This window comes from Lipophrys pholis, assembly GCF_963383615.2.
Source record: "Lipophrys pholis genome assembly, chromosome: 23".
Classification (NCBI taxonomy): domain Eukaryota; kingdom Metazoa; phylum Chordata; class Actinopteri; order Blenniiformes; family Blenniidae; genus Lipophrys; species Lipophrys pholis.
In genome coordinates this window covers 1,764,127-1,784,778 of record NC_137645.1, presented here as the reverse complement: position 1 = coordinate 1,784,778, position 20,652 = coordinate 1,764,127, and the positions used below count along the sequence as shown (strand labels likewise).

Sequence of the window (20,652 nt, the reverse complement as noted above, 5' to 3'; positions counted from 1 at the left end):
ATCAACCCTGACCAACCATCCCAATTCCTGCTATCCAACACCCCCCACTTGGGGAAGTGTCCTGGTACTGGAGAATTCAAACCTCCGTCTGTCTGAGTCCTCCGAAGCGAGGAACCCAGACCAACCCGCTACGCCACAAAGACTTGAACAGTGACCTCTCAAACACTGAGAAAAAGACGACGTAATCTTTTTGACAGCCTGAGTTTGAGCCAGTACTTAGTGAGAAGTACTGTGTACTTAAAGTTTCACCTCAGAAACAAAAGACCGGGAGTCGCTCTCCAAGAAACTGTTGTCTTTTATTGTCTTAATGTTGATCTCGAAAACAACTTGTCGAAAGAACGTGAAAGGAAGTCACAATAGCAAAGAAAAAAAAACTGGCAAAAATAGAAAATGTTAACTATTTCTCACCGTTTTAACCAAAACAACAACAAAAAAATGGCGTAAACAAGAATAAAAACTGCAGTAGCCACAGATTTATATTTAAAAAACCAAATATCTTAATGACGTTACATCACTGTGATGCAGCACGTGCAAGAAATGACTGCGAAGCTGAAGACACAGGAAACATTCACAACTAAATGAAGTCGTTTCTGTCCTCGTTCAGGAGTTACAGCTGATTCCTGATCTCCTCTGAAGTCTGATCTCCTTTAATCCAACGTCTTCATGTGGCACAAACGGAACGAAGGTCTGCAGGTCTTTTTTTGGAATCGCTGCGTGTTCCCAGGCGTGACGCTTCACGCCGACAGGCGTCCCGCCGCGCTCAAACACGCCGCCTGACAGGGTTCACGTCCCAGCATGCACTGCTGCTTTGGTTTTGATCGCATTCGACGAGTCCATTCATGGAACACAAACACGGAACGTCAGACGGACTGGAATTTCTTTGATATGACAGTTTTTACAGCGAGCGGCCGACCGGGGTCACGTCACCGCTCGTTTTCACGTTTTGAAAGGGCGTCAGACCGGCGACCCGGCGCCGTGCCCCAACGACCCGGACGGAACAAAAGAAGGTCAGCTGTCACTCGGTGCTTCTCGTCTCGGGACGAAGATACAAAGCTTCAATCATCATGGAGAAAGTGGGGGGTGGTTGGTGGTGGTGGTGGGGGGGGTGGGTGGGGGTCCAATCTGATGCGCTCAACAGAATCTGACTCATTTTAACTTTAATTGGCGATTAGATGAATAAGATTCATGAAAAACTAAATTTCCATTTGTAAAATTCTGTTCAGATTTGACTAAGTCGACTTAATCGCTGGTTGTGTTTGATCCTGAAGGCGGGGGGGGGGGGGGGGGGGGGGGCTCAGGAACAAACCGCTGGAATGACTGGATCTGCGTTTGGCACAGCAAGGGGTGGCGGTCGGCGGTCACATGGCGGGGGGTGGCGGTCGGCGGTCACACGGCGGGGGGTGGCGGTCGGCGGTCACACGGCGGTTTCCTGGTCCTCCCTCTGGATCATCTGGTAGTGCTGCCGGTTCTCCAGGTACGCCGCCAGCTCGCCGTCCTCTGCCTTCTCCGCTCGGTTCTTGGGCGTGTCGCCCTGTTGGACACAAGGACGAGTCAGGAAGTGGAACAGCAACAACATAGAAAGGTTCTAGACTCGGAGGTCAGAATAACATTTTATCACGTTTTTATTGGTTTGAACTTTTCCACACAGTTTTCTTTGGCCTTTCCTCGACTGTTTCTTCAAGTTCCGTCTTTCTACAGACTTGATTTGTTTTCCTGTGGCCTGACGCTGCTCGCCGTCTGCACTCGTCATCCGGCTCCACTGACATTCCCCTCCGCGTTTTGTGTTTTGCTCAAGGACACGCAGACAGAAACACATCGAACTGCCAACCTTGGGATCGGAGGACGAAGTGCCGCCATCTGTGGCTCGGAGCAAACGCCCAATCTGCTACGGCTGAGGTGAACGGTAACGGGGGATCTGTGTGTGTGTGTGTGTGTGTGTGTGTGTGTGTGTGTGTGTGTGTGTGTGTGTGTGTGTGTGTGTGTGTAAGTGTGTAAAAGCTCCGAGCTAACAGGCCTCCTCTTCCTCAGTCGGCGTGCAGACTGACGGTTCTGGTCAGACTCCTCTTGGCGAGTCTGAACATGTGTGGCGCCGCGTTTACAGACCAGCTGATGCTCGCTGTGGTGAGACACGCCGCCCCCCCCCCCCTCCCACCACCACCCACACACGACGAGACGACAGACAAACTTTTTTCCCTCAAACAGAAATGAGATAATGAGGATCTGAGTTTGAAATGGAAGGAAAAACTGCGCATGTATCTTTGAGACCACACACACACACACACACACACACACACACACACACACAGACACACACACACACACACACACACACACACACACACACACACACACACACACACACACACACACACACACACACAGACACACACACACACACACACACACACGGTTGTGATAATCGAGCCGATTATGTAAAAAGAGACAATATTTAAAATCTAAATGATTACATTCATTACATAAAACAGTATTACATTTAATAATAATTGGCTTCATTACATTTAAAATGTCTCAAATTTTCAATATTACATTATTAAATTGCTGAAAATGAAATTTTCTGATTTTTAATGAGTTCCATTTTTAAATATATAAAATTTTACAATGCCAAAAAACTTAATTAGATTTTATTGACTTGATAAGCAATTGAAGAATTAACAACTATGAAAAGATGTGAAAGAATATTTTCAATAATTTCTCTTTGTTAAATGGGATTTTTTTTCCCTTCGTCTCCAAACAGGAACATTTGATTTCAGTTTTAAGTTTGAATTATTATTATTTTGAATAAACCTGTGAGAAGCGTTGATGTTTACCTGCAGGTCGGTCTTCATGAGCGACGCCCCCGCCTCCACCAGGTAGTGACAGATCGTCCGCTGACACAGAGACGCCGCCCGGTGGAGGACCGTCTCCCCTCTGGATGGAGGGAGAGAGAGAGAGAGAGAGAGAGAGAGAGTGAGAGACTTCTTCATTCACTCCTCTTCTTTACTCGTAAAGCGTCTGAACTTACTGAAGTTTTTCTGTGACGTCCAGCAGGTCGCTGGGAGCTGCAAAACATAAAACAAACGGAAATCAGACGAATTTCCTTCATAAATTATAATTATATTATAATTTATTATATTATTATTTTTTTTATTCCAGTCTGTGGTTTGTTACCGTTGTCGAGGATGTAGCGGACCATCTCCTTATTCCCCGTGCTGACGGCGTGGTGCAGCAAGCTGCATCCTGATTGGTCCAACACGGAGAGCTCCGCCCCATTCTGATGCAGCTCCTGCAGCTGAATAATATATATTAATAATAAACATTAATAATTATTAAAACAGTCTGTGGATTTGTCCCAATGATTCCGTCACACTGAGCTGATAATTCTTCTCCAACACATTTCAAGCTCAAGAAAAACTCGCCCCTTTAAATCTGATTTGAAAGGGGCGTGGCTCAAGAAATGGGCGTGGCCAACAGCAAACCCCCAAAATTTTCCACTGTGGTCATTCGATGACATGAAGTGTTGCTCACCTTCTTTAAATCTTTGTTCTTCACACACTCGAGCAGCGTCTCTGGAAAGAGGGAACGAGAAGACAATTTACATCAAAGTCGTGAAACGATTCAACTCACGACAACAAACAGATGTGGAACGTCTCACATTGTTTGGTGGAGCGACACAAACCTCCACAGGGCAAACCAAAGGAAAGTAGTCCCCCCAGGGTGCCAACTGGCCATTTGGAAATGAGCATCAAGAACACAAACAAGCACGTTGAAGAGTGTGAAAGATGTTAGAGGGGTCAAATCTTTTTGACTGTGGGGGACTGCTCAATGTGATGCAGTGTGATCACTATGGTGAGCTGCTTCATGGTGTAAAAGTGCTTTTTGGGGGCACTTCTTAAGTTTTATTTGCACACTGGGGGCACGATGACAGAATGTCAACAATTCTTTCAATGTTTGTTTTTGAGACCAGAGGGACTGATTTTTGTCCAATTTTTTAACTTTTCCAGTTATATTTGCACTGTGGAGGGATCTTTAAAGGACTGCTGTGGCAACGTTTTTATTTATTTGATATTTCATGGAAGTTTTGTGGTTCGAGTTAGTTCCATTGTTCATCTGCTCTCTTACTGCTTTTTGATCATTCACTTGCACTATGGGGGTGTTGTTCAAAGTGTTGGATTGAGATACTTTTTACGACTTTTGCCACAGTGGTTTGACTTTTTCTTTTGCGTTTTTCAAACATTATATTGTTTTATTCATTTTTTTTCCAAAAGACTAATGTTTGCACTGTGGGGGTACCTGCTGGGCTTTTCTAATGGTTGTGCTGCTTATTCATTGCTGTTTTTTTTTTAGTTTTTTTTTTAGGAGTGATCGTTGTGGACTTGTTAACTTCAAACATGTAACGAGTGTAATGAAGCCGTCATCCCGGTGCAAACAGTTCAAACAGACTCAATGGGGGGAGTCGGCGGTGAAACGGGGTGCGTCGGCTCAGGCTGAGATATGAGATGAATGTTTATTAGGTTGACCTCAATACTCGCTCTCACTCCCTCTCACTCTAAATAGCTGAGTCCTAATCCAGTTATGTTAGGCTTACTCTCTGTGTGTGTGTGTGTGTGTGTGTGTGTGTGTGTGTGTGTGTGTGTGTGTGTGTGTGTGTGTGTGTGTGTGTGTGTGTGTGTGTGTGTGTGTGTGTGTGTGAGAGAGAGAGAGAGAGAGAGAGGCAAGGAAGGGGGAGGGAACAAGAGCCGACTTCAAAAACCTCTAAGAGCTTTTGTGGCTGTAAGACAAATCAAAAAACAACACACACACACACACACGCACACACATGCACACACTCCGGATGTAGGAATTAAATGAATTTAGCCCAAGGAAGGAATTAAGGAGAGCGGAGAAAAATAAGAGCCAGTCGTACAACATAAGAGGAGAGAGAAAGAAACACACACACACATTCAAGATACCTGAAAAACACACAAACACACAAACACGCACACACACACAGACGCACACACACACACACACACACACTGTCACTTGCTCCATTGAACCCTTCAGTTTGATGCCGTCAGCCTGCCCGACCCTCACGGGAAGCGTCTGTGTGGGTTGAAAGTGTCGGACACAGGAAGTGGGCCTGAATGTTTCATGACTCAAAACAAACCAACAAAACACGACGATCTGCTCGCGCAGTTTTCCTGCCTGCCGGCGCCACCGCGCCAAAACAGCACACGCCAGCTCCGCGCTCGCCTCGGCTGAACTTCCACGGTTATTTTTCGGCTTGATGACTGAGTCACTGCGGAGCGCCGCCACCAGATCTGTTTTCAAACGTCTTTTAGTCCCGGTTCATCCGGCAGAACGGGAAACACCAGCTGACATGCTAAATGATGCTAGCGGCTCAACGTCCGTCATTTGTCGTTGTCTCGAGAATTTAAAAACAAAACATTGTTGCGTTAAATGGATGTAACATTGATGTAATACCACCTTTGTCCACGGGGTGGCAGTAATTGGTAGTTAGTTCAGTTTCATGTGTAATTTTCTCACAATGGACGGAAAACAGACTCTATCGCTAACTTGTTAGCTTGCTAACTTCGGTACCAAACACATGGAGATGAATCTGTTTTCTTCTATTCTTTGGTTAGGTTAACATTTTAAATAAAATGTATTTAAACTATTAAAAAAAATATCTACATTTCTACATATGAATATGCTGCACCTTTTGGGAGTCTTGTTTGCACTATGGGGGGTTTGTTGCTGTCCGCTGGCGACGACTGCTGTTGCTAGCTAGCTTTGTGCTACGCTGTGCTGATGTTTTCTTGTGTATAATGACTGTATTGTACTTTTACACTGTGGGGAAACCAGTGCACTTTTGGTAGTTTGCACTATGGAGTGTTTCCTATGATGGAATGCTGCAGTAGCTAGTGGCTTAACGTCTGCTCTCTGGGGATTTGGGTTTCAACTGTGGTGGTTTGCCAACAGTTGCACAAATGTTTTTTTTTCTGTTTTGGGGGGAAGTTTGGACTATGGGGGAGTCCTCTGGTGATTGCTGCTTTTTTTTCGTTGTGTTTGTGTCTTATTTCCTTCTCGAAACTGTACGTTGCTTCCGATCTTTCACTCCTTTGTGATCCCGCAGAGATTGTGTTCCAGTTTGTGTCTCTGCTTCTTCAAATCTGCTTCACTGAACTTCAATTAGTTCACTGGTAACGATGGATAATGCGGTTTGTTGATGCGATCCAGCGATAACGCCACTGTACGCCGCGTTGCACCCAGTTGCATCACTTCTGGAAATGTGACAACATTTGTTTGATGCATTTTAAGTATGAAACATGAAACACTGACGCCGTTTCTGCCTTTTAGCGCAGTTTTGTCACATTAGTATAATTGCGGTCTGCGATGAGGCGTCGCCGAGGATTTACCAACATGTGTCCTGCCGCCTTCAGACGTCTGCCAGCGCCTAATGAAGTGAAGCACAAAGCAGCTGCACACCACAGATACAGCGACTCGCTGCCATCTGAGTCAGCACTGATCCATATTTATGGATTAGAGGAATATCCAGGACACCGTTTCCCCCTCAAATACCAACAACAGCCTCGTTTGGACGGATTCGCCTCCTCGTCCTTCCGCCAAACTGCCACCTGGGCGGCGGCGGCGAGCTCAAGGTCGGTGAGACGTCAGAGGCTTAAGCGATAATAATCCCACCTGTCTGCCTGTCGCCATTATTCTTAGTGACGGACGCTTCAGAAAAGAAAGAGACACGCTTCTCCTGCAGATTCTCTTAATTTCTGGACGAACAGAATAAGGAAAGTCTGACGAGCTGCAGTGAGATTAACACTTTTATTGACATGTTTTCAATCTGTCAAGGTTTTAATCTGATTTTATACAGAAATTATCGACTTTGTTCTCAGAATTGTGAATTTTATTCTTCATGATTTGTCTTTATTCTGAATATTTTCTTGTGTAATCTCAGTACATTTTTTCATTTTCCTTATTTTAAAGGACATTCTATCGTTCTTATCTTCTTTTTATCAGCTTTAATTCATTAACACATGTTTTGCCATCTAAACTTAATTCTTTTAAACTTAAAAAAAAACTCCTGAGAAAACCGTTCTGATGTTTGACAGAATTTTATCTCACGTTGGCGTTTCTTTATTATTTACTTCAACTAATTACAGAATAGAGGAATAATATCTCTATTTCACTCTTTAAAAGTTCTGAACATCTTTACCTCAAACTGAGGGAATATTCCTCTTTTCAACTATTTCTTTCATTCTGTAATTTATTTGAGAAATTTTAACTAATTTTAAATAATTTATCCAAATTCTTGACAATCTTTCTTAAATTCAAATAACAGATTTTTTTTTTTTAAAATGTATTATAAATATTGTAAAATACAAAATATTTTATAATATTTATAAGAAAATATTATAAACATAATATAATATTTATACTATTTTATAACATTATAAAATATTTAGTATTTACTCTTTGGGGAGGTAACTTATATAAAGTCACTTTAAACCCAGTAATTTCTCTCAAATTTACATTTAAACTGTTTCATCAGTTACTTTTAACCCTTTCCTCATTTCTTTAATGTTTTACATTCAGATTGATGAATAAAGTTTTTTCCTCCTTTGTGACGGACGTGTGTGTGTGTGTGTGTGTGTGTGTGTGTGTGTGTGTGTGTGTGTGTGTGTGTGTGTGTGTGTGTGTGTGTGTGTGTGTGTGTGTGTGTGTCTGTGTGTGTGTGTGTGTGTGGTACCTTTTTCTTTGTCTTTGTCAGTTTGGTTCATCTTTTGGTTTTTTTCCTGCCTGGAGACACAAAACAAGAGGTGAAGGTTTTCAAACCAGCAGATTTGGACGTCTTGTTTTGCTGCTGTTGTCTGAACATCAACCAGCAGCTGCCGTCACACTTTAATATCAGCTTCTGCTTCTCTGTGACGGATTTCCATCAGACTTGATGGTTTCTGGAGTTGGACCAGAAGCTTCCAGGGCTAAAGGGCAGTTCTTCCCCAGTGAGCTGCTCCGACCTGATCCCACCTTTCAATGTGTGTTGACCCGGTCACCTGAACTCATCAGAACATCAACACTGTTCACTTCTCAAAGCACGAGGAGAAAGAAATGGACTCTTGTCTTGAGACGTGGACACGATAGCTGAACCATGATAAACTCTGTTTTACAGAAAACTTGTTTGTCCCCAAAAGAAGGGCGTCGGAGGAAGCAGAGCGTTTGTTTAGCGAGCAGAGCGGACGGACTCTAATGAGCACCGCCATCTTTTAATGAGCTCAGAGACGAGGCGAGGCGAGACAAAGAGACTTTCATTAATGGAGGAAAGTCGTCTCACAGCTTCGGCCTTCAGCAGGAGACCAGAAGTGGGACCTGGACGGGAAACATCTCAGACACTCGTCTTCTTTTAAGTTAGAACATTTCAGCCGGCAGTGCAAAAGTTTCTTGACTGAAGGAAGCGATCGACAGTAAAACCGACCAAACAAACAACTGGACGTGTCTGGTTCAGGCCATTCGAGGAGAAAACGTGCAAAAAGGTTGAGTCAGGTGAGATTATTAAATATTGACGATCGGCTGTTGGAACATAAAATTATTGAAGTCATTTAATAGGAGCTTACCTTAATCTGTGGGTGTAGTCAGCAGCGGTGGTGTTGGAGCGGTGGATTCCCCCCACCCTGAAAAACAACGGCTCAAAATATTACAACCCTCATGGAAATCTGTTTTTCTAGACGTTTGATACTCAGACAGAGAGAGAGAGAGAGAGAGAGAGAGACAGAGAGAGAGAGAGAGAGAGAGAGAGAGAGTACTAATCATCCCAGAAGGGAAGATGTTTCAGGTTTTAAAAAGTGTGTTGCTCCAGCCAATCAGAAATCAAACCCTATATAGTGTCATCGGGGGTTTAGCCAATCCCAATCAATGTCAGTCCAGTCCAGCTCACACAGACACAGCAGATTCTGAATGTAGCTCGTATGATCCAATATTCAAATGGAGGAAAATCAAGGAGGAGCTAGAATCTTAGAATTCAAGGTGTGAAAATATGTTGACAGTCTGTGTAATGTGACCCCTTGAAATGTCCAGAGTCAGAAAGACATTTCAGGAATTGGACCTTCACATTAAAACGTGAGTGAATGAGGCAGTCAACACGGGGAGTGGAGGTGGAGTGCTCCGTCCACAGTGACGGTGGACTGGATCAATAACTGGGCTACAGATTGACGTTTCTTCTGCTTCAAGGACTTGGAACCGTCTTCAGAGCCTCGAGACCACGGGAAGAACTGGAGTTCAAGCTCATCATTGATCGGCCGAGGGACGGTGAGGGACGGTGAGGGACGGTGAGGGACGGCGAGGGAGCAGTGAGACGGTTAATATGGACGGAACGTGTGAGAGAAGCTGCAGACAATCTCACAACCGGAGGAACTTCACCTCAGAACGCCAAACACCAGAACGTCAATAAACTGATGTTCGGGTGTTGAACCGGGGTTCTGAACACGGATTCTTCTGCTGAAGGGCGAAGACGTCAGCTTGAGTCTCTTCATCAGCAAAACACAGCTGCTGGTCAGAGTCCAGAAGTAATACCTCCCAGTAACAGTATGTTTCCACCAAGTTCTAGAAGGTTCTTTCCAGAACATAAATCAGCCTCAAGCTGCAAACATCCACACTTTAAACACTAAAAGCAGATTATTAATACATTTAAAGCCCCTCTAACAAAACGACCACAGAGAATGTAAACTGAACCAACTGAACGGTTTTGCTCTCTGACTCAATTTCTTTCTAATAGTTTTCTAGATTTCTTCTCCACAGCCTCTGCCTGCTGCGGCTTTATTTACAGGATTGAAGCTCAATTTAGAATTTAGTTTAAAAAGAGCGCCGAGCAGATCTGTGGTTTTGTTTTGGCGAGTTATCACCCATCGAACAGAGTGTGAGTGTGTGTGTGTGTGTGTGTGTGTGTGTGTGTGTGTGTGTGTGTGTGTGTGTGTGTGTGTGTGTGTGTGTGTGTACTGACCGTGTGAGTTTGCTGGTCACAGGTGGCGTCTCGTGTGCTAAAGCTTCGGCTGCAGAGCTGTCACTGTTCACTCGTTGCCTCTGGGAAGAACTGCAGCACAACGAAAACAGAGTCAGAGAAGAAACCTGGACCTGGACCCTGCCGGTACCCCCGGTACCCCCCCCAGGACCGCCACGCCTCCCGTTCAGGTAGAGCGGAGGCCTTCAGCGTGCCGCTTCCTGTGAGACCTCACTATGTTTCTATTTTTAATCAGTGTTCCAGACTCAACTTCACGAGCGTCTCTGAAAATCTGCTGAGAAGCAGAAGTCGACGCCGCGTCGCTCCTGCAGCGATCAAATGAGAAGAGAAGCGGCGGCGGCGGCTTCGCCTCATTCTGCTCGGCGGAGTTGAAGGTGGAGATAATGAGCAGGGGGAGATGAAGAGGAAGACTGAGGCAGTTTGAAGGGTGAGGAAGGAGGACGACACGAGGGGGCGTCTCAGAGGAGGGTCCAACAGGTCTGAGCCCCCCCCCCCCATCAGCACTCAGCTCTACCGTTCCATCATGGAGGTTAATGGACGGACTGACGGGGGGGCTTTACATTCTATGTGATAATGTACGGCAGTGACAGTAAATCAAACCATCTTATTCTTAAGGATTAAAGTTAAAATGTCAAAAATACATTTGGGAATCAATTTGAAAGGTTGAGAAGATGTAAAGTCACTGAAACAAGTTTGAAATGGACTGAAAGTGTGGAATAAATTCAAAATGGTGGGAATAGAATGACAGTAATTTATCAAAGTTAATCTGGAATAAGGTTGAAAAGTCTGCTAATATTGGAGAATAAAGTCAAATATCTGGATTAAAGCTGAGGATTCAGTGTGATATTTTAAAAAAAAGTTTAATAAAGGTCAGATTAAGACAAGAGAAACGCCGGCATTTTGAGACAAAAAGAAAAAAATTTGATTTTCATTGAGGCGAGATTAAAAAAAAGACAAAAAAAAACAAAAAAACTTTAAATAAATATTAATTTAAGTTGAAAAATTAAAGCCTAAACTTTGAAATTTAAAGGGGAACCATGTAAGATGTACTGTTGTACTGTGGGGGGCGCTGTTGAGTCTGCATTTCAGCGCTTGTCCTGCTTTGGTTTCATTGGTTCAATGTGTTTACCTGCCCCACAGGTAAAAGCACTCTGGAGGACAGAGAGCCTGTTTGGGAGACTCCACCTGCTGGTACGAGTTGGTATTGCAACAAGACACTCCTCTCATTTCACAAAATCATTAATTTGTTGTTAAAAAATAAAACTTTGCCAATTCCAGTGCATCAGTCTTCAAATTAAAACACACAAAGAATGATATTATTTTATCTGCTCATTTTCACATATATATTTAAAACCTTTTGAGGAATATAACAGAATATCTTCAACAGAAAGACACAACAACTCAGGATTAGTTTGGTTCTACTGACATTAATCTACAATATTACAGTTTGTGTAATAAAGTGGAAAAGCTAAATAGTTGGGAATAAAGTTGAAATATTGCAAATAACAACCAAAGTGCAGCTTTTTATATTTTATTCATGTTTGTCAGTGTGCAGATCAATAAATCCCCCTGAACATGAAAACCGTGAAGAGACACGAGGACGGACTCGGTGTGGACGTTTCCCATGAGTCTGCGCCGTCACACGTGAGAGTCCGCGAAACTGACAGCGAGATCGTAGAGATCGGGTCAGGAATCGTCTCAAATAAAAAATAAAAAAAAAAACCAACCTAAATGTTTGCTGTGTGGGCGTCTCTCGGTGTGTTTGTCAGAGAGACGGAGGGATGGAGCGAAACAGAAGAGAGAGACGAGTAATTACAGTGGGAGGAATAACGCTCACCTCTGGCCTCTGCGTGGGCACAACACTGAAAACACTGCAGTGTGTGTGTGTGTGTGTGTGTGTGTGTGTGTGTGTGTGTGTGTGTGTGTGTGTGTGTGTGTGTGTGTGTGTGTGTGTGTGTGTGTGTGTGTGTGTACAGTAGATTGGTGTGACTCTGGAGTGCTCTGACATGCATTACATCTCTCTCTCCATCCTAAACCCGTCTCTCTGCCCTGCCTCTCTCCTCCTCATCCTCCCACTCAGTGCACTCAGCATTGCAAATCAGCCCGCCGACACACACACACACACACACACACACACACACACACACACACACACACACACACACACACACACACACACACACACACACACACACACACACACACACACACACACACACACACACACACACACACACACACACACACGTAGCCAAAGGGAAGTGTAGTCAGGATCAGCAGGTTGCTCTGCCTCTACTCACATTGTACCAGTTACTTTATTTATTCCCTGCTTCTGTTACGGATGCTAATCTGCTAATCTGCTAATCTTTACGTGTTTTGCCCCGACGGCCGCCGTTTCTCGGCACCGCTAGCGCTTTCCGCGTCACACTTTTCTCAAAACTAAGCCTTTAAAGTTGCAGCATGTAGGATTCATGAGCCGCCGCGATCGTTCCTCTGCGAGTCACGGTGCGATAAAACTAACTCACTGTTCCACCTTGTGGTTCAAAGTGGTATCGCAATGCCAATCAACTTCATATTTAATATTCCGGTTAAAATATAACACATGGTAAGTTTACAACATTTTACTTAACTAACTGACTTAAATAAAAGTTCTTTAATATTACTGCTTCATCATCAAAACACTAAATTAATTAAAAATGACAATGAAAATAAAATGTACTTATTATAGCATTTAAATAAAACACACACAAATCAATGTCAAGAATTCAGCAAAATTATCAAATTTGTGAAAATACATTGAAAATGAATCAAAGAATAAATATAATATATAACTAATATATAAATAGACCAACAAATTGGACAAACATCTATTTTAAGAATTTAAAAGGGATTTTTTTAAAGAGTTAAAACTTGGTGAAGTGTCAACATCTCATTATTGAGAATATAGAAAGATAAAAAAAAATGGATTTATCAATTTTAATGCTATTTAATTTATGTGTGCAGCAATATTAGCATAATAGTTTATTCGTCTTGTGCCGGACCTAAAATATAAGTAAAAGTATGTAAATTACAAGTATAAGTATGTAAAATAAGAGTCTGCAGAACTGTGAAGTATTTAACAGTCCAGCAGCGGCTCCTCTGCCGCCTCCGAAGTTTGATTAGTTTCCTTCAGAGAGCGGTAATGGCCGTCAAACAGACGGACTCTAATGAGAAGCGCCTGAAGAAAAGAGCAGCCAGACGACTCTCCGCCGCACACAACTTCATTACAGTCACCAATTAGCAGCTCGTCTTCCTCTCCAGCCGGGACCAAACCTCAGAACCTCAGAACCTCAACGTCACACAAACAGACGTCGACTCGGAAAACTACTTCAGCCACATAATTAAATACGATGATAAAAACCTGCAGTTTTTTTCATCTGGAAATTTCTCCAATGGAACTTTAAAATTTTATTTTGAAAGGCGTTTTGCAGCTCAGAGCGAGAAACGCTTTTCAAGCCGCCGGCTCCGCGAGGACACTTTGACGAAGACGCGGCCCGATGGCGCGCCGATCTAGTCGAACACTCTGGAGTCAGGTGTGACAGTTCAGGACGAGCTGCAGAGTGAAGGATGTGTGGAAACTTTCAACAGCCCACACATGAGCTTCACCCAGTGGAAAGTGAGGAAATAAAACCCAGGATCTGGTTCCGTTTGTCTCACAGGTTCCCGTAGGTGAGAAATTAATCTGTGCCAGTGTGTCTGTGCAAATATGTTCCGAAAGGATTGAAAAGAGGAGGGAGAATGTGTGTTTTCCACAGTTACACACACAGACGGAGCTAACGTGAGCGTGACGCTGCCTTTTCACAGGGAAAACAACATTATTCATGCATTTATACACACACACACACACACACACACACACACACACACACACACACACACACACACACACACACACACACACACACACACACACACACACACACACACACACACACACACACACACACACACACACACACACACACACACACACACACACACACACACACACACACACCTCAGAGCAGGAGATGAAGGGAAAGAAGAGGAGGCAGAAAGAGGGAAGGTAAAGACTTCTTTGTCCCTGAAGATAAACCCAGAGAGGACGAGGTTACAAAGCATAACCTGGTGAATTATTTGGGACTATGAGGGACCATTCGGTCCAAAATGAGAGACAGTTTGTTTTATCGCTAAAACACGACCATTCAGACTCTGGATCTTCACTCCAAATATACACCAAAGTGTGTTTCAGTGATATTTTTAGAACTATGGGGGTATTTTTCTTTTTAAATTGTTGGATCAGAATCTTGGCTTATAACTTGTTGTTTTCTGCGTTGGGAATAACGTTGTGTCTTTTTCATAGATGCTAGAAACACAGCAGGTTGTTTGGAACTATGGGGGACTGTTTGGCTGACGATCAGGGATTGTGGAGTTTTTCCTTTGCACTGGGCAGTAGCGTCTCTCTCTAACCGGAGTTCCCTCAGGATCCCGCCTCACACTAAGCTCACAGAGGTACTGCCGCTTCTTCAATCTTTGGTTTTGAACTATGGTGACATCTCGTGGTGACATTGATGGACCTTTTTTCTTTTTTTCATGCTTCCTTGACGCCTGCTGCAGGCTCATATTCAGATCGATTCTGTCTGTTTTCCTTCTTGTTATTCTTGGAATCTTGAGAGCTGCTTCAAAACGTGAAAATCCAAGAAAAATGTGCCACTTTCCAGAGTTTCTTTTCAGCTTTTCAACCGTTGTGCTGTGGATACGCGTTACTCGTCATGTAACTTTAATTTGTCAGCCGGGTTTGTTATTGTGATGTGCAGTCATCTCTTTCATTAGGTTTGCTTCCAGAAGTTTGAGCGCTGCAGCATGTGGCCCACTTTCAGGGGATATCTGTCAGATCTTCACAGACTGTGAAGACGGGTGATTTCCTATCTGTTTGGAGGATTACACATTTGTGTGGAGGAGTGAAGGATCGTTTCTGGAAAACTGGATTTTCTCAGCATAGTCGAAGATGCACTTGATGGCAGCCAGACGGAGAGAAGGGAAATAAACCCTGCATGGCTGAGGGTGGACTTGAAGTGACAGCTGGGGCTAGTTAGTGGCCATGACAGCGTCGGCGAGCTGGCGACTGATCCTACCTGCTGTTCTCCAGGCCGGAGGCGGCGGGGTGGACCAGGTCAGGCACGGCTGAAGGTGACGTTCCCACTGTCATCGTAATGACCATTTCAGGGTCCAGGATGAAGATCTCCTCCTGGGAAATCTCCGACACGTAGTTGAGATGTTCCTGGAAACGTCAAGGTCATGTCGTTAAAAACCCAGGAAACCAAAACAGCAGAATTGTTGGAGGATTCTTTAAGATAGTATATCTTAATATTAAGGGTTACTCTTCTAATTCCTGCTCCTCAAAAGAGATGGAAGGGGCATGAACAGATGCTTTAAGACAAAAATAATCTTCCACCAGTGACACGAATGTGAATTATTAGACCATAAAGAGTTTTCATGAATGCAAGAAAGAAAGAACGGGCTCCCTTAGGACACATATGGAATAATCAATAAGAACCCAATATAGAAATATATCTCTACAGCTTAAGTCAAAATAGAAATAAAATCTCCCCAACATGTTTAAACTTCGATGTTTCTCCTGCGACTGTGAGATGTACGGTTCCAACAGGCTGACTGTTCCTCTCACACGTCGTGGCGATTTCCCACAGTGTGGATGTAGAAATTAATCCGTTTGTTGTAACTGTTCATGAACGCTGTTTGACAAGCCGGCACCAAAAGTCGGAGCACACTATTTTGATCAAGCCACACATTTTAATGGATCTCTCTGGGCTCGTTCCAAAGCCGTGGGACAAATTTACAGCCCAGAAGTCAGCAGGAGGAAGAATAAATCTCAGAGTGTGCCTCGGTCTATCCCTGCAGAGAAGCCTTTAAAATTGCCGTCCTCCATGTACATTGGACACAATTTGTGGGGAATGTAATAGAAACGTGACGATTCCTCGAGTAACTGAGCTGCAGTGAGAAGGAATTCCTGAGCGACGGCGCTTCTGTGCATCCACTGCATTTTTGATGATCTCTTGATCTCCTGGAGTTGCCTTCAGCTGGAGCGCAACACTCTGAACAAAGATCAAAATGAGACTGTGGAGAGGTGATGGGAGGGAAGCGGAGCAGCCAGCAGCCTCTCCTGACTCAACATTAGACCCAGAGGCCACGTGGACGAGAGGAAGCCTCTGTACCTGAGGCGCGTTCCAGTTCCACGTCAAGCAAATCCTCATCGAGGAGAAACAGAGGGAACGGAATATACAGCGACGCTCCTACAACTTCTTCCATCTCTGCACAACAAAGCTTTAAATTAGCCGAGTCAACACAATAGTTGTAGACGCGACTTCTTGTTCCCACTTTTGCATGGATTCGGGTAAAAACCATTAAACCACGACAACGTTTCGCGTGACAACGACGTAACCCGTTAAAAAAAAAGTGCTGTGTTTACACTGCAGCAGCGGGACACAATGAGAACGATGTAGTTAGTCTGCCAGGCCACGGGAGGGCGCTGTGGCTTGTTTTGTAATGAAACCACACAGAACCCGACGTTCTAGTGGACTGATGACGAATCGGATGCTATTAAACTACTGATATGATGATAAAACTAGAATACAACCGCGATCATAAGACTACGGGTCGGCCATGTTTGTTTACACGTGCATGAGCAGAAGGAACTATAAAATGTGAAAGGGCTAAACTTTATTGTGACATTGGTTGGCCTCATTAATGAATATAGAATGAAGAGTTTTGTCTGTGAAAACAGAACGAAGCAGCTGATGTTTGAATGAATTGGGAGGTGGACTGGAGTTGGTTCTGCGGTTGGAACGTGATCTAGATCGTCCTCCCGTTGAAAGTTGTCAGTGTGGCTCCTCTTCCTGCCCAGGAGTCAAACTGTGAAACACTAAGTGTGTAAAACTGCTTGTACAAACATTTATGTTGCATCCAGTGAAGACGAGCACCAGCAGGCTGAATGTTGGTGTCCAAGGTTTCCACCCTCGGGCTACATACATGCCGCTGTCGACCCGAGCAGCTCGTTAAGAACAAGGCATCACGTGGAAAACAGCAAGCAGTGCAGAGGGAGCCTTTTCCAGTGAGATCCAGGAATTTAAATAGTTCTCTAATGAATGCTTATCCAGCAAATACATACCGAATGAGCGGAAATTCATGAATAATCCATTTTACAAATTACTTGTGTGGTCGTTGATGTTCCATGGCCCCGGCGGGGGTCTGAAGGTGAGGAAGTAAAGACAGACTCACCTGTGCCCTGTCAATCCTGTAGAAGCGATCTGCTGTCGTGGCTGCAGAACAAAACAACCACAGGAAGAGTCAGGGAAATCACAACTTCTTTTTTTAAAACCAGACAGTTTCAGGTTGAACTTGTCACTTTCATCCTGGTTCAGCGGTGTGTGTGTGTGTGTGTGTGTGTGTGTGTGTGTGTGTGTGTGTGTGTGTGTGTGTGTGTGTGTGTGTGTGTGTGTGTGCTGCCGCCTCCAGCAGAGTAACGAGACCAGGCGATGTCAACACACCCGCAAAACACACACACACACACACACACACACACACACACACACACACACACACACACACACACACACACACACACACACACACACACACACACACACACACACACACACACACACACACACACACACACACACACACCGGTCACTGGAGTTATGTAAGCGTCAGTCTGCAGCCATGTTTTCATCGGGTTTTAATTAGTTCACCTTTGCACTGCATGTTTTTACTGAAGACGCTCTGGTTTGGCTTAATTCCTATTTTTTTTTATGCTCAATTGATGTTCCAGACAGGAATTAACACGAGACTCTTTAACCCCGACTGGCAGAGGCTGTTTAATGTTTTCACAACCACCAGAGACGACACTTCTCAGCAGTCGGAAATGACGACATTCAGGTTAAAAGAAATGGAAGGAAAAGCATTTTGAGAAATATGAACACATGGAAAACTTCAATGTTTTTACTTCTTTGTGCCACATGAGGCCATATTTGATCTGGAAGGGGTCGGACTAGTAAACTGACAGCATTTTAACTTTTCTTTCTCAAATTTCCAGCTGTATTTTATACAGTTTAATCGAGCTGCTATGGTGTGAAAGCAGGACGCCGTCCTTCAAGTTCTTGAGTGAAACCTGCAAACTTTGGTCAGATCGGTCTGTTTTAAATGGAGTGAAGGTGAAACCTCGTCATCTCTGATGGGTAACTTGTCCAGCAGCCAGCAGAGAAACGAGGATTAAAAAGGTAACTTTCCTGCAAAAATGTAGATATTTACAGTCACTGAGCCGACCAAAGGCAGCGGGAACAGTTCTGGTGTCTGCTGGAGCAGTTTCAGGTTTCTCATCCTGTGTAAATCATTCAGGTTATTTTCTTTTGACTTCCTAGTCGGTTTGAATGTTTGAATGTGAGCGACCCGGACCGGCAGAACGAGGAATATGTGAGTGAAAGAGGAGTTTTTGATCATGGCTTCCAGAGGGCAACATTTCCAATCATTTTTATCATAAACCAACAGTTTAATGTTATTCTCAACTTATTATGTCTGTTTATGTGATGCAGACATTTTACCCTGCTGTTTTTTTTGTCTCCACATTGCGACTGAACAGACTCCAAACAAACGAGCTCACTGTGTGTTTTCATTCCTTTCTTCTCAACAGGAGTTGGTCTTAGATAACTCCATCACACCCTGTGAGCTTGTTTCACATCATTATAAAGGCTCATGTCTATTTCCAGATGAAGAATTATTTATTCACGGTACGGTAACATCACTGCTCGCTCTCTCTCACCACTGCTTCCTGTGTCCTCCTCAAACTGTCCGACCTCCCTGTCAGATACGCTGCATCTTTTTCTCTTCCAGCTTTTCTCTGCTAAATTCCACCAGGACTCTACCCAGGCAGAGGTGTGTGTGTGTGTGTGTGTGTGTGTGTGTGTGTGTGTGTGTGTGTGTGTGTGTGTGTGTGTGTGTGTGTGTGTGTGTGTGTGTGTGTGTGTGTGTGCACATGCATGTTGCACATTGTGTAAGAAGCCAGCTTTTTCTTCTGTGATATTTTTGGTTCAGTGCACAGTGAGATTAATATTCATGACATTCAACAATAAACAGAGTGTGATGAGACTCTGCTGGATGTGATCTGAAGGAAGCAGTGCCACGGGAACCTGTGTGTGTGTGTGTGTGTGTGTGTGTGTGTGTGTGTGTGTGTGTGTGTGTGTGTGTGTTACAGGTGTGTGGGGGGGGTCGGTCATGGTGATTTGGACTTGAGGGAGGAAGAGGAGGAGGAGGAAGAGGAGGATGTTTTGGAAGCCAAACAAAATGACCCGACATGAATCAGGTGGAACAAAAATCACACACACACATAAAACCCTGGGAGTCAGAGGACATTTTCCTTCTGTTGCTGCAAAAACGTCCCCGACCCCCTGATTCACTGCCTCCACCAGAACTCTGGCTCCAATATCTGAGCAGATCTTCTTCCCTGTTCAGGACTACGGGAGGTTCATCCATCCAGTTCAGATTTTTTGGTTATTATTTTTTCTTTCATGTCGGCTGCTTTGGGCGGTGAAATCGCACCATGACACCTTCAAATAACAACAAGTCTAAATGTTTACTCTGAAATTGTTGACAAAGATGAAAAGACTTGCATCCAGACTAATGTTGGTAGAAGTTTGTTGTTGTGTTAATCTGTAAATCTCACAAATAAAACTGTGTAATCCCCATGAGAAGAATCAGAAACAGCGGCTCCTTTAATTTGTACACAGTAAACAGCTTGTAGCAGTTCTGACTGATTCTGACCGCCGCAGACCAGGAAAACCTCACGAGCTGAACATTAACAGTCCCAGACGGTTTCAAATCCACAACGATGGGTTTGGAATAATGCAGTTATCACTGGTTCTGAAACTGCTGGGCGTCTGCTGTGTTGTTATATTTGGTGGGATTAACATCGTTGAAGTCATGTAAGACGACAAAGAGCAAAAGAAGGAGCAGCGTGAGAGTCGGGGTGGAGGGGGGAGGAGGAGCCAGTCTGACCTGGACTGGGTCGGACCTGAAACGACGGCATGCTAACCGATAACGACAGGTCCAGATGTTTCCTTCAGTTTTGAGCAAAGAGGTCAGAGTGTGTTCTAAAGATGTTCACGTAACCTGAACAAGCTGAGATCTACAACAATATGCTGCTTTAACACTCGACGTGCTGGAAACCTCTTTTGCATAGATTTTCCACAGTGTTCATTCAGGTAACGGAAGCTCAACCACACAGCGTGATGTACTTACAGTCGAGGAAACACCACTTTGGAGATAATCTCTGCGAGGAAACAATCTTGGGCTCTTTGGCTGCTTCCTCCTGCAACAAACAGAGAGAGATTACAGAGCGGGAAATAACGAGACTCATTGTTCTGTCAAGGAGGACAGAGGAGAAAGACATGGATGGGACAGAAAGTTTGACTTGATCTGAGTGTGAATGAACAGAACCTCCTGTCGTGAGCATTCTCCACTGCAGCCATACGATATGTCACCTTTTAACTCCACCCATTGATCAGGTGACTCCACCGCTTACCAAGATCCCCTTTAAACGTTTTCGAGTTAAATCTCTG

At 44.1% G+C, this 20,652-nt stretch overlaps 1 protein-coding gene across 4 annotated transcripts in view; it reads right to left on the bottom strand.

Annotated features, from left to right (window-relative positions):
• Positions 1-278: 278 nt before the first annotated feature.
• The window catches only part of LOC308127687 (diacylglycerol kinase zeta-like), a 55,831-nt gene continuing 35,457 nt past the window's right edge, over positions 279-20,652 (bottom strand). For all 4 annotated transcript variants that reach the window (XM_080492892.1, XM_080492893.1, XM_080492891.1 and 1 more), the window contains 11 exons: positions 20,333-20,402; positions 17,318-17,358; positions 15,157-15,302; positions 9,986-10,075; positions 8,604-8,660; positions 7,742-7,791; positions 3,526-3,566; positions 3,169-3,289; positions 3,023-3,059; positions 2,829-2,928; positions 279-1,531 (listed from right to left, as the gene is read on the bottom strand). In XM_080492892.1, coding sequence (XP_080349018.1) covers positions 1,415-1,531; positions 2,829-2,928; positions 3,023-3,059; positions 3,169-3,289; positions 3,526-3,566; positions 7,742-7,791; positions 8,604-8,660; positions 9,986-10,075; positions 15,157-15,302; positions 17,318-17,358; positions 20,333-20,402 — 870 coding nt within the window. In that variant the 3' untranslated portion in view covers positions 279-1,414. The remainder of the gene's footprint in view (positions 1,532-2,828; positions 2,929-3,022; positions 3,060-3,168; positions 3,290-3,525; positions 3,567-7,741; positions 7,792-8,603; positions 8,661-9,985; positions 10,076-15,156; positions 15,303-17,317; positions 17,359-20,332; positions 20,403-20,652) is intronic.